Here is a 16,615-nt window from a genome sequence, read left to right on the forward strand (position 1 = left end):
TCTGTGAATGCATGTGGAAGTATATATGCATGTGTGCTTGCATCTAGGATGCCTGCGTGCATGTATGTGCCTGCAAATATGTGCATTTGTGTGCCTGTGTGTAGAGATCTGTGTACATTTGTGTGTGCACCTGTGTTTGTGGGTGCATCCATGTGCGCAGGTGCGTGTGTGCATATGTGCAAGTGTGTGCATGTACGCACATACCTATGTGAGTATATATAATCGCATGCTTGTGCACACATATGTGTGTACATGGGTGTGTATGTGTGCACAGATATGTGTGTATGCATGTCTGGCACTGTGCATTTGCATGCGAGAATCCATCTGTGTGTGCATTTGTGTGCACATGTGCATTCGAGTGCGCAAGCGTGTGCTTGTGTGCTCATCTGTGCGTGCTTGTGAATATGCATGTGTGCACAAATGTGTGTGTGTGTGTACATTTGTGTATGCATGTGTACAAGTGTCTGCATGTGTGTGCATGTGAGTGCACGTGTGTATATGTGTGTGCGCACGTTTGTGCAGGAATGTACACATGTATGTCTGTGTGTGTATGAGTGCATGGGTGTGTGCATGGGTGTGGCTGAATGTGTGTGCATGCATGTGAACATGTGTGCACATCTGTATGCATGTGAGTGTGCATGTGTGTGTGAATGTGAATGCATGTGTGTGCACACATGTTTTCACGTGCACATATGCATATTTCTGCATAGGTGTCTGCATTTATGTTTACATTTGTGTGCATGTTTGTGTGCATGAGTGAGTGCACACATGCGCATTTGGGCGTCTGCATGTCTGCATGACTGTCTACAGCTGTGTGTGCATGTGCATACATGTCTGTGGGCAGGTCTGTGTGTGCACATATGTGTCCATGCGTGTGCATGCGCATGCAGGCGTATGTGTACACATACACATCTGCATGCATACATGCGTGTGCAGGTCAGTGTGTGCACATGTGTGTGTACATATGTGCAGACACTTGCACACATGTGTATGCAAATGCATGTTTGCATTTGTGTGCAAGTGTGCATGCGCATGCATGTGCACCTAACTGTGCATGTCTGTGAGCATGTTTCTATGCACATGTGTGTGCGTGTACATATATGCATGTGTGTGTACAGGGGGTGCATGCATGTGCATGCAGGATTGTGCGCACGTGTATGTGCATGTGCGTGCAGATGTGTGCATATATGTATTCATGTGTTTGTGCATGTGAGTGTAGGTGTTTCTAGACATGTCTGTGCATGTATATAAGTGCATATGTGCGTAGGTGCATGTGCACGTATTTATGCACGTGTTTGATATGTGCATGCATATGTGTGTGTGTGCCTGTGCGTGCCGGCCTGTGTGCACGTGTATGTGTGTGCATCTGCATGCAGGTGTGTGTGTGCATATGTGTGCATGGGCATATGTGTATGTGCATGTAGGTGCTTCTGTGCACATGGGTGTGCAAGTGTGTGTGCATGCAGGTGCCAGTGTTTCTGTGCACACATGTGTGCACTTATGTGTGGGCACTTATGTGTGGGCACTTATGTGTGTGCATGTGCAGGCTTAGGTGTGCATACATGTGAATGTGTGTGCACAACTGTGTGAACAAACATGTGTGTGCATGTACCTGCAGGTGTGTGGGGGTCGATGTGCACATATGTATGCATGTGTGCATGTGTACGCAGACATGTGTGTGCTTGTGTGCACTCCTGCAGGTCTTTGTGCCTCTGTCCGTGTGTCTGTGTGCATGTGTGTGCGTGTGTGCAGGTGTATGTGAGCACATTTGCATGCATGTGCACATCTGCTTTTGCGTGCAGGTGCTTCGGTGCATGCATGTGCAAGTGTATGTGCACGTGTGTGCAGGTGTTTCTGTGTGCAGGCATGTGCATGCAGGTGTGTGCCCTTCTTTGTGTGTAGACACATGTGTACATGCAGGCATGTGTGCCCACGTGTGTGTGCACACGTGTGTGCATGGTGGTGTGCGCGCGCATGCCTGTGTGTGCACAAGTGCATGCATGCAGGTGTATGCACATGTGTGCAGGCCATGTGCACACGTGCTAGCAGCTTTAGGCATGTGTATGTGTGCATGTGCACGTGTATGTGTGTGCAAGTGCCTGTGCCTATGTGTGCATTCTCATCTCTATGTCTCTGTGTGTGTGCAAGCATGCGTGACTGCGTGTGCGTGCACACATGTGCATGCAGGGGTGTGTGACTGTGTGTGTTTGCGCACGCATATGCTTGCCAATGTGTGCATGCATGCATGTGCATGTAAGTGTGTGCATGTGTGCGTGTGTGCACATGCATATGCGTGCGGGTGTGTGTCTATGTGTGCACGTGTGTGTGTGTGCAGGTGTGTGTGTCTGTGTGTGTTTGCGCACACGTGGGCATGCCAGTGTGTGTGCCCATGTGTGTGTGCACACACATATGCATGCAGGCGTGTGCCCATGTGTGTGTGTGTGCACATGCATGTTAGTGTGTGCCCATGCATGTGTGCACTCATTTGTGCATGTAGGTGTTTGACTGTGTGTTAATGCATGTGTGTACATGCCTGTGTGTGTACCCATGTGTGCATGTACATGCATCTGCATGTAGGTGTGTGTGTGTGTGTGCACATGTGTGTGCATGCCAGCCTGTGTGCTCAGGTGTGTGTGCACATGCATGAGCATGCAAGTCTGTGCCTGTGTGTGTGTGTGTGTGCACGCGTGGACATATCGGCATGTGCACCCATGTGTGTGTGCACACAAGCTTGAGTGTCTATGTGTGTTTGCACATGCGTGTTCTTGCCAGGGTGTGTGCACAGGCTTGTGTGCGCATGCACATGTGTGTAGGTGTGTGCCTGTGTGTGCGCATGCTGGTGTGTGTCCATGCGTGTGTGCACACATGCATACATGCAGCTGTGTGCTCACGGGTGTGCATGCCTATGTATGTGTCCATGTGTGTGCACACGTATGTGCACATAGGTAGGTGCCTGTGTGTGTGCACATGTGTGCGCATGATGGCACGTGTGCCCATGTGTATGTGCACACAAATGTGCATGCAGGTATGTGTGCCCGTGTGTGTCCACGCATGGACACGCCGGCGTGTGTGTGTGTGTGCACACACGTGTTCATGCAGGTGTGCACCCGTGTGTGCGTGCACAGGCGTGTGCATGCCAGCGTGTGTGTCCGCCCGTGTGTCTGTGCCTACACGCATGCGCATGCCAGCGTGTGTGCATGGCGGCACGTGTGCCCATGTGCATGGCCACACGCACGCGCGCGCAGGTGTGGGGGCGCACATGGACGTGCCGACGTGCGTGCCCACGCGCGTGTGTGCACACGTGCGTGCATGTAGATGTGTGCGCCTATGCGCGTTTCCGCCCGCCTATGCTTGCCGGCACTGGTGCCCGGGCGCCTGCGCACACGCGTGTGCATGCCGCTCCGGTGCACCTGCCCGTGCGTGCAGGCCGGCGTGCCACGCAGGCGTGCCCAGGCCTGCCCACGCGAGTTGGGGGCGGGGGGGGCGTGCCCGCGCGCGCCTGCGCTCTCCACCTCTCTCCCCCCCCTCCCCACGCCCCCATCTCCTCACCCTCCCCACCGCGCGCCGGCCGGCCCCGCCGCCGGTAGCCGGCCCCGCCCCTCTCGGCGGAGGCCACGCCCCTCTCCCCCTCCTCCTTCCCCCGTTGGCGGCACAGGCGGCGGGGGCGGGGCCGTTGCCGGGCAGCCGGTGCCCCCGCCCCCTCGCCCCGCCCCCTCGCCCCGCCCCCCGGCGGCCCGGCCGGCGCCGCGCCGCGCCCCTGGCGGCAGAGGCGGGCGGGCGGGCGGCGGAGGAGCGGGCGGCCGGGGAGCGCCGCTTGCGCCGCCGCCGCCGCCATGGCCTGGCCCTGCATCACCCGCGCCTGCTGCATCGCCCGCTTCTGGAACCAGCTGGACAAAGCCGACATCGCCGTGCCGCTCGTCTTCGCCAAGTACTCCGAGGTCACCGAGCAAGCGGCGCCGCCGCGGCCCATCGAGACGCAACCGGGCGGCGAGGCGGGACCGCCGGAGCGGGAGCAGCAGCATCCGCGGGAGCAACAGCCACAACCGCCACCACCACGGGAGCAACAACAACAACAACAACCGCCACCACCGCGGGAGCAACAACGGGAGCGCGGGCCCAGCCCGGCCCGGCCCGGCCCGCCGCCTCACGCCTCGCCGCCCGCCGACTCGGTGATGCGCCACGACTACAAACCCTGGAAGGTGCAGCGACCCGAGCCCAGCTGCAAGCCCAAGAGCGAATACCAACCCTCCGACACCCCCTTCGAGAAGGAGACCCAGTACCAGAAGGATTTCCGCGCCTGGCCCATCCCCAAGCGCGGCGACCACCCTTGGATCCCCAAGCCGGGCCCTTCGCCCGTGCTGGCCCTCGACGGTTCCCAGGAGAGGAGGAGGAAGGCGCAAACCGGCCCGGAGAAGACCCAAGGGCAAAGCGAGACGGTGGAAGAGCCGCCCAAGGTGGCCAAAGGCGGTGAAGGCAAGAAGAAGGTGCACCTGCCTGAGGAGCAGGCCGGGCCACCGGCGCCGGATGGAGGCAAAGGCCGGGCGGCGGCGGATGCCCTCAACAGGCAGATCAAGGAAGAGGTGGCGGCCGGCGTCAGCTCGTCCTACAGGTGAGAGGAGCCGCCGGACGCTGCCCGCCGTCACCGCCGCCGCCGCCGCCGCCGCCGCCATCCGCTCTCCCTCCATCACCCAGCCCCATCCTTCATCCTCGGCCGCCCTTCTCCTCTCCTCTCCCGTCCTTGTCTTCATCCGTCTTCTTGCATCTCATCCATGGGTGGTTGTTGGTGGGAAGCGTCTTTCCGTCTTGTCTCCCCTGGGAAGACGCCGGCCCCGCGCCGGGAGTCGCGCCAAGGCGTCTCACCGGGCGAGAGGTGTCGGCTCGGAGGCTTTTACGGCTTTCTGGAGGCCTCCTCCGGCCTGAGGAGCCTTGAGATTTCTGCCCCGACCCCACCTCTGCTGGTGTTTTCGATTGCCTTTTGGGTTGGACCGTGGGTTTAATTGCGGTACGTGGGGATGCTGATCGTGCATACGTCAGCCGTTCTCGCCGGGTGCGTTTAGGGACGCTCGCAGCAGGTGCCCCCCCCGGCGTCCGCAGGGCTGGGGTTGCCCTAAATTCGGGCAGACCCAGGCTGAGTTGTCTTTTTTCCACTTGGGTGGAATAAGACAATTTGGGCCGTTCCCCCCGCCCCCAGCCTCTCCGCATCACCGCCAACCCTTCCCGAGCGGATCCCGGGACGTCCCGAAATGCCGCTCCCACCCGCGATGCACCCCGCGGTCCCGGCGGCGGAGGGTCCGCGCGGGATGCGCGGCGCCGTGGGTCCGGCTCCGCTTGGGTGGGGCAGGTTTCAGATGCTGCCATGTTTAACGCGGCAACGGGAGCGCGCGTCCCGCTGTCCCCAACGCCTGTCACCCCCAGCCTGCTCCCCCCACCGCCACCCTCCCCGGCTCGGGCTGCGGAGAGGCGCCCCGGTTTCATCCCAGGAGGAGTCACAAAATGCCGCGGGATGCTCCTTATGTCTCTCCCGGCGCAGGAGGGCGGCGAGGCGCAAATGCCGAAATGCAGGGCTGGGGCGGCTGCCCGGCGTCCGCGGATTGCAGCGCACGTCCCCCCGTGAAGCCAGGGTTTGCCGCGGTTGTGTTTTCCAGGGCTTTCGCTGGCCGAGCCCACCGCTGCCGAGGCCGGGGTGGAGATACTAGAGAGCAAAAGTAGTCGTGCTTTATATGACAAAAGGGTAAGCCCAGCAGCCTTTTCGCTTCCCCGCGTGTTTATGCCATGACAAAGGTGACCAATTTGCTTCCCCTCGGAGGGGTTTCAGAGGTGACGCCCTGCTGTCAAACAGGGAGTGAGTTCGTGTGGATTTAAAATGCAGCTGTAATTTTACTCCTCTGTCCCACTGCTGACTGCGAGTCAAAGCAGAGCTGGTAATCATCTCCTTTCCTGCTGTCTCCAGGTTCGGTCGGAAACGGTTTTAGCAGTGAGAAGGTTTGGGGAGGAGGGGTTGCTTTGAGTACGCATAATGGTCTTGGCGGGGAACCACCCCCATCCCCATCATCTCTCTGATTTTTTGCTGAGTTCGGGGCTGATTTGGCTTTTGGGGTGGACATTTGTGATGCTGCGTACTCTGGTGCTCTTGTGCATCCAGGTATCACCGGCAGCTCTTGACTAAGACGTGACAAAACAGCCTGTGATTTTCAGTGTGTCTGTTTTGCAAAGGCAGAGGATGCAGGATGAGGTGGGGGGGTTCCCGAAAGGGCTGAGTTTTCCAAAAGTGTCACACCATCCTTTAATCTGCTTTGGACAGCCCTGATTTTTGACCATGAGTTTTTTCTCCATTCGTCTCACAAGGTCTGTGTTTATATTGCTGATGGCAGGAGAAAAGTGGAATGGTGTCCTGGACCTGGAGGGCTGTTGCGTTGCTCATTTCCGCTGGAGCAAACATAATTACCCCTATTTGCTTGCACTTTTAGGCACGAATTGCTCAGCCTTCCCTCCTTACACACACCTTGCTCCAGCCTGCTGTGTAACGCAATGGAGCGTAGCCTCTCCGACAGGGATCGGCAGACGTCCTCGTGCCACGATTCACTCTGTCAGTGTGTTGGGCAAAAAGCAGCGGGTCCGATATGGTCAAACTCAAAAGGATGGGTCCGTGGCTGTCTGCCACAGAGGGAGGGCATCCTCCAGCCCGTTCTTACTGCGGTTGTCCTGGCGGGGCAGGCTGGGCTGTGTTGAGCGTGCAGGAACATGGCGAGGTTAAGCAGAGCTGCTGGCTCACCCCAAATGAGTCTAGCTGGTGCCCCATGAGAATCTGTCTGTACTTTATTTGCGACGAGCAATATAATCCAGTTGGTCCAGAGGGAAGTCTGGGAGCGAGTCTGATGCTGTAGAGCTGTGCTCCCCACTGGGAGATCAGCCCAAAGGTGAATCCCTGACTTTAGGCTGTGGCTTTGCCCTCTGACGATATGATGCAGCCTGTCAACCACATCCACTGTCCTGGGACACCTTTGGGGAGCTGCCTCTTTCTGTTAGAAAAGAGCCTTTTGGAGAGCTCCTCCAGCCTCCCCAAGGCACCTAGACATCCTCTGCTGAGCACATACTGAGATCTTCTGGGTGCAGTGAAGCCCCATGCTTGGAAAGGTCATTTACTGTCTACATTTTCTCACTTTTCTCATGGGAGTCCTGCAGCCTTCCCACATGGGTCTCTAGCAGCAGAGAGCTCCAGTCCAGAGCCAGGCAGCATCTGGCCTGTGAATATTAACCTCCTTACTGCAGATATTAAAAGCAAGAGGAACTCAAAAGGCTCAGTCTTCCCTGTCTTGCTCCTCAGTACAGCCTTAGTGTGTGAGGGTTTCTCCTTCCCCCGGGTCCCCGTCTGCCCTATCACTTCTATGTTTTTCTTCTTGCAGCATATTTTAAGAGAAGTGTTTGCTCTAACGCCGAGCCCTGGAACATAAGCACCTCTTCATTAATGCATAAGTGATGTTCTGGTTAATTGTTCTTACTCTCTGTTCAAATTAAGCATATTTAAAATGCTACTTATTGTTTGGGTTGTTTTAAGAGCCCAATTCTCCAAATCCCTATTATTATTGAAAACCTTTCTGTTCAAAGGAGTCCCCACTGGGTGTATTTAATCCCCACCTTGTTCTGTGAGATGAAAGAGGAATACAACTTCCCCAGATACCTGAACACCTGAACTGTGGTGCTCTGTCCACTTGAGGGCATCTGCTCTAAATATCTATTTTTAGGCACTACATGGTGATTTACGAACAAAGTAACCCCTGCATAAAATCACAGACACACAGAACCGCTAAGGTTGGAAGGCAACTCCAGAGGAGGTCTCCAGTCCAATCCTCTGCTCAGCTCAAGCAGGGTCAGCTAGAGCAGGTTGCTCAGGACTGTGTCCAGATGGATTTTGACTGTCTCCCTGAGGACCTGGTGTTCAGAGTGTGTAAAGAAATCAGGGTTAAATAAAGACTGCCAAGGGTGAACTTCACTTTGATGGGGCTAGCTGAGGAAAGCTTAAAGGCCAGGTTTACAGAAGGACCTAAGATCCTGGGGTGAGGTTTAGGGTGCCTAAATCCAGGAACATGAACCTCATGACTTGCACCCACAGAGGTGCAGTGCTGGTGGGACCCAAACTGTCCCCATAGTGTCCCTGTCTAGTGCACACGTGCCCTCTGCTTAGATTTCCCAAACCAAGAGTCTTTCTGGTTGGACCTTCTGCAGGGCCCATTGCAGTGAGCATGCTCTGAGCACAAGCTGAGCACAAGCTGAGGGCCTTGAGGCAGCCCTAAGTTGTGGTGATACAGCAATAACAGCAAATGTTGGTACTGCCAACCTTTTATGTGATCATCTGGATGTTGGAGTCCTCTCCTGACCCTGAGGAGCTCAGGGAGGGGTTCAGAACTTCCACTCTTCCTACAAAGGATGCTGACATCCCAGCCTAGCCTGAAAGACACTCCATGGGTGATGGGAGATTAGGGAGGACACTGAGAAAGGAGGAGCGTCCCATTCCTATCCCAGCACGCAGAAGCCAGAATTATCTTCAAGTTACCATTTGCCAGTGTGTGGCAAGGATGGCTAATGTGAGGCTTGTCCTCCATGCCCTTTGCTGCACTTCTGCACCAGTGAAGGCTCCCGGCAGACGAGGTGGGGAGATTTCCTTACAGCCCTTTGCCACCGTTGCAGATCAGCGTAATGTGATGCCCTAGGGCCAGGGAAATGATTCCCCAGCGAAACCGAAGAACACGCTGGTAATGGCTTTTAAACGCGCTCTGTCCCTGTGAAGCCGGGGAGTGGTGTTTACAGGTGTGGGAACAGAGCATGGGATAGACTAAGCAACTAGCCCAAGGTCACTGGGGGAGCATGTGCAAGGATGAGGAATTCCCCTTTCAAACCCCCTTATACTGAGACGAGCAAGTATTGCGGAGCCCATGTGCCTGTTGCCTCCTCCCACGTCTCCCAGGACCTGCACAAACGATGCCTGGCAGTGATGGCCACGGAGGATGAAGGCTGCTCCCAGTCAGCGGACAGATCCGTTTGCATTATCATTTTAGCCCCGGAAGCCTTCAGTGAGGTCAGGCCAGCTGTGCCAGTACTGTGGGTGTTTGTAAGAGATTGTCTGCACCCCAAAGAGCCTACAGAATAAATGGACAAGACTGGGGGAAGGGTGGGAGGGTGCGCTTGCCGCTCATGGTTTTCAAGTGCTAAGAGCCCTGTGACTCCCAGGGCCGAATGTGGTTTGAACCCCTTGGAAGTGAGTAGGTTTGAGAATGATCAAGTCATGTATGATGGAGCCTGCTTGGCAGTCAGTGCTATTACTCTTCTTCTGCAGTGAGGAAGCTGAGGCAGAGATGCTAAGTGACCTACCTGAAATGTTAGAGCACGTCAGGGTTAGGTTTAGACTAGAGCTCCGGGGTATCATTCTCCTCCTGGTAATGTGCAGAGCTAACTGCTGGCATCGAGGTGCTGGAAAGTCCCCGCTGTGACCAGTCAACACAGGTCCCCACATCAGGGTAGCCCTCCTTGCCTCAATCTTCCTACCCCAGGTACGTGCCACCCAAGCAGATTTATGGGGGCAGGCTGTGCCCCTCTTCGCCTCGTCTCCTCTGCAGCCCTGGTGGACTGCGGCCCCTGAGGGACCGAGGAGGGAGTAGGGAGCATCCCCAATGTGCCAGCGTGAAGCTGGCTCAGGGACGCCTGCCCAAGGTGTTTATTTGAGCTAAATGCTAACGAGCCCGTAGCCTGCAATGGCATCAACAAAATAGTAATCAGAGGGTACATGAGTGGAAAGCAGCTCTGCTCCTTCTTTCTCATGTCTCCTCCTGCAAGGCAACCAAAGAGAAACAAGGCAGCTGAAGGGACTGGCATAAGACAAGCCTGTGACTGACAGTCTCAAGTTCGGTAACCCAGCTCAAAAGGAAATTATCCTTGATTTAGACCCAATTTTGATCACCAGCCATGCAGAGGCAAGCATTTGTAGAGGACAGATGGTGATGGAGGCATTCGAGGCTCCCTGCTGCCCCGCCTGCTGTGGAAAACGTGGTTTAGGTGGCTGATCTGTTTTTTAGGAGTCGGGACCCAGCCTGGAGAGTTTTCAGCCCCTTAGAAAGTTGTTGCTGCTGGATGGAGCCCTTTCTTGTCCAGTTATGCGGTGTCATGTAAAAGGATCTGGTAACATCATTTCAGAGTTTTCTCTGTAATAGGTGCATGGGTGGCTGTGGTGACCCCCATGTTTGAGTGCTTGGAAATGTTTTTTCCCCCTGAACTCCTGGCATGATTGGGTAGAGCTCTTCTGCCACGGAAGGGCGGAGGGAGGCGAATAAACCACGTGGCCAGGGTTACCCAGGAAGTCTGGTAGCAGAGAGAGCAGGTGATTTAATGAGCAGATAGTGGTGTTTGCTAGTGTAAGTGGAACAATTCCAAGCATTTTTTTGCAAAAATGCAAAAAGCAATGAATGGTTTTCACTTTTGTTTGGAAAATCGTGGAAAACATTAGAATTAAGGGGTTTCTGTTTTCTCTTTGTTTTGCTTTCTTCTTCTTTCATTATAGGTAAAAAGCAAGAGGGGGGTTGCCCCCTTTCAAAAGTGTTTGAAAGAGTAATAATGAGATGAATTTTCTCCAGACAAGTAATATTAGGAAGCATAGTTTTGAAATTCTTTAGCCAAAAGGCAATTACTTTTCAGCCAAGAAAATGATTTTCGTTGACAAGCCATTTCCTAGCAGAGGAGACAAAACAAGAAAGGCTTCAATGGAGAATTTTGGACTGCATCTAGTATTAATGAATTGCCTGTTGCTACTGTTGTCATTCATCTCAAGCCCTGGAGGTAGTGAAGATGCGGAGCAAATGGGAATTTGTAGTAGCTATAGAGATGAATGACTCAGAGCTCGGTACTTGCTGTGTATTTCTCTGAGAAATAGAGGAACTAATTCTGGGAGGGATGTTTGCAACATATCCATGTGCAAGCCCTGGAACAAGCTACACCAGGGTGGTGAATTCATATTCCATCATGAAAGTCATGGAAACGTAGGACGGGAAGGACCTCCAAGGTCCATCCAGTCCGTATCCCTGTTCTGAGGCAGAGGAGGGTATATCTAGACCACCCCAGGTAGATGCCTATCTAGCCTGTTCTTGAAAATCTCCAGTGAAAGACATGTCCCACCTTGCTGCGATACCTGGTAGTGCTGCTCCTGTCAAGTGTGGAGGTTGGTTTGACATTCAGCTATTGCCTGGAGCAGAGTTAATGAAATCTCCTGGGTTTACATTCATATGGCTGGATTATGGATCCTTATTGAAACTATTTGATAGCAATGCAGTCTCTTTCCAGTAAATTAGAGGAATTTTTTTTAGTGCTTAATTCTTGTTCTTCATGGTAGAATAAGCAACTGATACGCAGTTGGATAGATGAATCAGACATTATCTGATGTGCCTGTCAGTGCAAAATTTTCCATTGTCGTCTGAGATTTCTGATCAGACCCTCTTGAGAAGACCATTTCAAGGTCAGCCAGACTTTATTTTGGTGGGTTCTCATAGAGCTATGGAGGTTTGAGCTTCCCGTGAAAAAGCTACAAAATAACTTTTCCAGGAAATTATTCCCCTGTCCAGGGGATTATCCCTCCCAACTGAAACCAGATTAAGTGGGAGCAGAACAAGGCATTCTCATGTTGCTCTAGGAGCACCAACATTAATACAGGAAAAGCTGTTGCACTTTACACTTGCTTAATCCAAATGAACTTCCAGCTATAGATGAGTATTTGAGTTCCAGAGAAGATTTGGAGGTGGGTGTCACAGGCAGAAAGTGTTTCTATACTTCAGCAATTTTTTCCTCTGCTCCTGCTCTGCTGAGACCTCAGCAAGGACCTTTAGGCACACAGGACTGGAAGGGGCCCTCTGAACCACTAAGTCCTATCATGGGCGCCATGTTACTTGGCCTCGTTCAGTAGCACGTGAGACCCTGTCTCAGAAATGGGGGATTTTTAGTTGCATGACTGCAGCTCAAAGGCGTTCCAAGACCTCAGTCTCTAATAGTTTTAAGCATCTTCTTACTATGTCCATGGTTAGGTTATAGCTGGCATCAGGTTAGTTGATGGTTTTCTCCTCCCTGGTGGTCACTGCCCAGTATCTTTAAGCACAGTGTCCACATCCGACTCCTTGGCTCTGAAGATAGTAAATCAGTTTTTCAGCCTCCTTTCTACCTCCTCTATTACCTCTCCCTAGATGAAATCAGTGTTTCTTAAGCACGGATGCAGAGATGTTGGTTAGGGAATTGGAGATGGGGTCTCCTCAGGAGCTGGTACGTCAGGTCCTCGTGCTGATATTACAGATGCATCCCAGGGAACACCATGTGCCTCCATGTTGTTCTCCTCCTCAGGCAGTTCCAGCAGTGGAGCTCCCAGCCTCTAGGAAAAATCCTGGTGATTAGTACCCAGTTTGGTACTACTATTTTTCATGCTATTTCAAACACTGCAGTCAAGGTCAATCCCTTTCTTCCTCTGTGATATCCCCATCCTCCTTTGTGTTGGTTCTGCTTACAACTTTGTGTCATTAGCAGGTCTCATCAGCGTCGTCCTACTTTCTGTGCCAAAGTCAACCTTAAAAATGTTAAACACTGCTAACCTCCTTCCAGCCTGCAGCTCAGCCTTTCAATACCCAGCATTTTCGTTTCCCTCACCCAGCTTCCAGCTCTGCTGATGCTCATGTTCCACTGGCTTAATTAATAATTTCCCACGTGGCCCTGTATCAAATGCTTTGCTGAAGTCCAGACAGATTTTCCCATTTCCTTTGTCTGCAAAGTCAGTTATCTTACCAGAGGATGTCTCAAACGTTTCTCCTTCTGCCGTCCCAGTCATTGCCTTGCCTGCTTAGCTTCTCTGGCAGGGACTTGGTTTTTCCAGATGCAGGAGCGGAGGCATATAACAGACCCCAGTTTCACCTGGCAGCTTCAAGGTACTGCTGTAACACAAACAATAAATAAAGATAAGGAGAGAAGGGTCAGCTAATTTAGACGGCAGGACTCTCCCTCCCGTCCTTTGCCAAGTAAACCATGAACAGCCGCTGTAAATTTGTCTTCTCTCACGTTCAGAGCGTGACCTTTGCTTTTCCTGTCTCCCACCAGCTGAACAAGCCTTCACTTTCTAAGTACTTCTGCACTCTCTCTGACATCAATCTTGCTTTTCTTTGCTCTTATCTAATCATAGCGCTGATGCTCAGAAAAGTCTTGCTGCCGTGGTCCAAGAATATGGGTGTCCTTCTCCTGTGGTGGCAGCCAGGATTGGAAAGGCAGTCTTAGGGAACCTTTATAGGATATAGCAAGTTTTCTCTGTCTTGATTTTGTAGCTCAGGGTTCTGGATATCCTTCCGATGTCCTTTATGAGCGTGTATAGAGGGCTCTTAACCAAGTTACTGCTTTAACCTCCAACTCTTCTCTCTTCCTCAAGTACAGCATTGCAGGTATTGTATAGAGAATACATTTTGCTTTCTAATAATAGCTCCTTTTGCTTAAATGGTGCCTTCACCTGAGAAGACCTCACAGCACTTTGCAAACAGGGTGTGCATGCAGAAGGGATTGAACAACGAGCAACAGCTGCTTCTTCAGGGAACTGGCTGCAAGCTGTGCTGCTGAGACTACAAAACAGGGTGTTTTGGTGCTGGCAAGGTAGGGAGGCTGCTTTTTATTCAGAGGAGCTGTAATTCAGTTTTGCGAAGGAGGATGTATTTGAAGGAGGCAAATTATGTTCTCTGGTTGACGGGTAGAGCAGTTGATCTAAGACATGGTAAATGCTATAGAGGGGCTTTGTGGTGCTCTTGACAGATGTCCAGAGATGTCCCTGTGAAATGTTCATGCCAAGCAATAAGGGGGCTGGATCCAGTGGTAAAAATCACTACAGTCCCTGTGACAGTCCTGTGGGTGAGGATGTGGCCCTCAGACAGTTGCCCCTATCCGTGAGGATGCCAGTCACATGAAAAGATGCCCTGGGGAGGGATATCGAGTTGGTGGTCCCTGAATGTCCAGCAGAGTGGTTCATTTCAGAAAGTGCCATGTGCTCAACGCTGCCATGATTTGGAGCGGGGATGCAAACGTTTCCACTTCATAGCATGTCTGGGATGCAAAATGAACCAGGCACCTGGGCAATGGGCTGTCCCCTGTGTCCCTGGCTAGCCGCGTCTGCAGGGACTTGCCGTGGTCCCTCTTCCAGGCCGTGCTTAAAGAGCACAAAATAAAATCCCTCGTGGCTGCGGGATAAAAGCATCTCCCGACTTGTCATTGCAGCCAGAGGATTTGTAGAGCCTTGCTGTTTGGGTGGTGTGCGCCTGCTTAAAACCAGGATTTGCATTTGTCTGGTTTTAACTCTAAAAATGTCACCCTCAAGACAGACGGAAGCCGAGAGTGAAGCAAACCGTTTCGGCATCTGTTACTCCATCTCCGTTGTAACGACTAGGGAAAGGAGGCTGCCGTTTTCCGTGCTCCGCATGAGCTGCAGGCTGGTTCCCGCCAGCCGTGCAGCCGGAGGACTCCTGCTGACTGCAGTCAGACTTTACCTGCATAGCAACATCCTTCCCATGCCAATTAGTGCTTGCATATTGTGTATCCGTCCAACCTTGCAGGTGTTTTCTTGGAAACTGGCCAGAGATTTCTCACCAAAATGTTTCACAAGGTCGTTGCTGCTCTGCTAACATTGTTTTGCTGCTGCTTTTCTGTTATTACTCTTTCAGAGGGGTGAAGGTGTGTGCTTCTGCTCAGGTGTTTTGCTGCTCCTCTAACTCAGAAGGAGAAAAATGAAGGTGTTTACAGAAGATGGTGGCCTTTTGGAGATGGGGAGAAAGGGTTCTGGAGCCATATTAATTGCAAGGGCAAGGTTATCTCCTCCACATAGGAGCAGTCCTGATAGATAGTCACAGCAGAGACGTAAAGGGGCCAGGTTTTCTGCTCATATAAATCAGTAGAGCTATTCCTGAGAGTGCCAGGGTTGGCATTGGGATTTTTAACCCCCAAACCCCCGATTAGATCTCCTTCCTCTCCCCAGAGCTCTGGAGAGCGAGCAAGTCCTCCTGCAGGATCCCTGCTCTCCCATGGGTTTGTTGGGAGATTAAACGCTCGTGTCCTAGCATTAATGTCTCAAATTTCCTTCTCCTGCTCTTGCTCCCCTTGCAGAAAGTGTAAGCAGCGTGCCTGTTGTGGGACTCTTGGGTATAAACGATGTTTATCTGCAATTAATTATTAGAGGATTAATTGTTAAATATTAATGCCATCCTCCACTTTGTCCTTTTCCTCCCGATTCCTTCCCATTAATCAAGCCACAGAGGGTATTGTGACCACACAGGCAGAGGGGAAGATTGGCAGAGAGCTAATCTCTCAAAGAAGGGAATCCAATATTTTTCTCCCAAAACAAAGGCAAGCAACCTTTTTAGAGAGCATAAGTTTGTGGATAGCTGTACAGTTCAGGATTGGTCAAAAATGCATTTTTACCAGCTAAAAAATGGCCTTGGGAAGGCTGGAGCTGGCCAGGTTAGTGCGTATCAGTAAAGAAGCCTCAATTTTGTGTCTAGATAGTGAGTGAATGGCAAGGGGAGAAATTATCCAGGTATAGCAGGGAAAGTGCTGGATCCGGATGGCTCCAGCCGTTCATTAGGAAATACTCTTCCATAGGTGCTTTACAGCAGTTGGCAATAGTGAGCTAGTAGTGAGCAGTACTGACCCAGGCAGTGGATCCTCTGTTTCTTCCTCACGTCTGCACACCCATCATGAGGATGTCTGTGGTGGGTTGAAAGCAAAGGTGGTCACTGCTGTTGAAATTCCTCCTTGCTTTCACGGACACCAGAGGCAAGCATTATTTTCTCCCTGGGTGGCAGAGTAGAGCGCTGTGGTGGTGCATGAGGTCCCTGGGACATGGCACCTGGAAGGTCTCGTGTTGGTGAACCTGGGGGACTTGGTAGGCTGAGGAAGAGAATTTCCCAACTCTCCCTTTCACCCCATCCTGCGTTGTGGCAGCAAATGCCACTGAAATTCTTCAGGATTGGCTCTGATTGCTAAGGTTCAGGCTTCTTACCCTATTTTGCTTTACCTTTCACCTTGAAGGAGGCTGTGCACCTCCTCTTGGACATGGTATCTGAGTGCAGGCAGATTTCTCTAAAAGAAATCAGTGCATCATGCTCAAGTGGTCTGGAAACACAGGCAGAGACATGAATCCTGACTTGTACCATTCCCAGATTTGTGCATTTCAAAGCCCAGTGATGGCTGGTTTTACTGGGAGGGACATTCAAGGAGAACCTGCAGGTGCCCTGAAGGTGCCGTTTCACTATGAAGAAGGAGCCTCTGTCTTTTCACATCTGCTTTTACTGTGGAGCTCCATCGACCTGAGCACCCAGTGTGAGATTGAAATGAGGCTCAGTGTCTTGTAAACGCTTCTGCAAGCCTGATCTGCTCTTTACTACCAGTGTAAATGAGCAGCATCTCTGTCAGTGGAGCTAGTAACACTGAGGAGGGGAAGAATTAGATGCAAGGGTCTGATTTTTCCACTACTTTGCCCTATAGGGGAATTGTGGAGGCCAACACGCTGCAAGCCATCCAAGTGGTTAGATTATGTTTTGGGTGTAAAGATGGATGTGTGGTAGGTGTG

The 16,615-nt window shown here is 52.2% G+C and overlaps 1 protein-coding gene across 3 annotated transcripts in view; it reads left to right on the forward strand.

Moving 5' to 3' along the window:
* Positions 1-3,770: 3,770 nt before the first annotated feature.
* The window catches only part of MAP6 (microtubule associated protein 6), a 51,400-nt gene continuing 38,555 nt past the window's right edge, over positions 3,771-16,615 (forward strand). For all 3 annotated transcript variants that reach the window (XM_068930743.1, XM_068930744.1, XM_068930745.1), the window contains exon 1: positions 3,771-4,609. In XM_068930743.1, coding sequence (XP_068786844.1) covers positions 3,834-4,609 — 776 coding nt within the window. In that variant the 5' untranslated portion in view covers positions 3,771-3,833. The remainder of the gene's footprint in view (positions 4,610-16,615) is intronic.

The sequence above is a fragment of the Struthio camelus genome, chromosome 1 (genome assembly GCF_040807025.1).
Source record: "Struthio camelus isolate bStrCam1 chromosome 1, bStrCam1.hap1, whole genome shotgun sequence".
Lineage (NCBI taxonomy): Eukaryota > Metazoa > Chordata > Aves > Struthioniformes > Struthionidae > Struthio > Struthio camelus.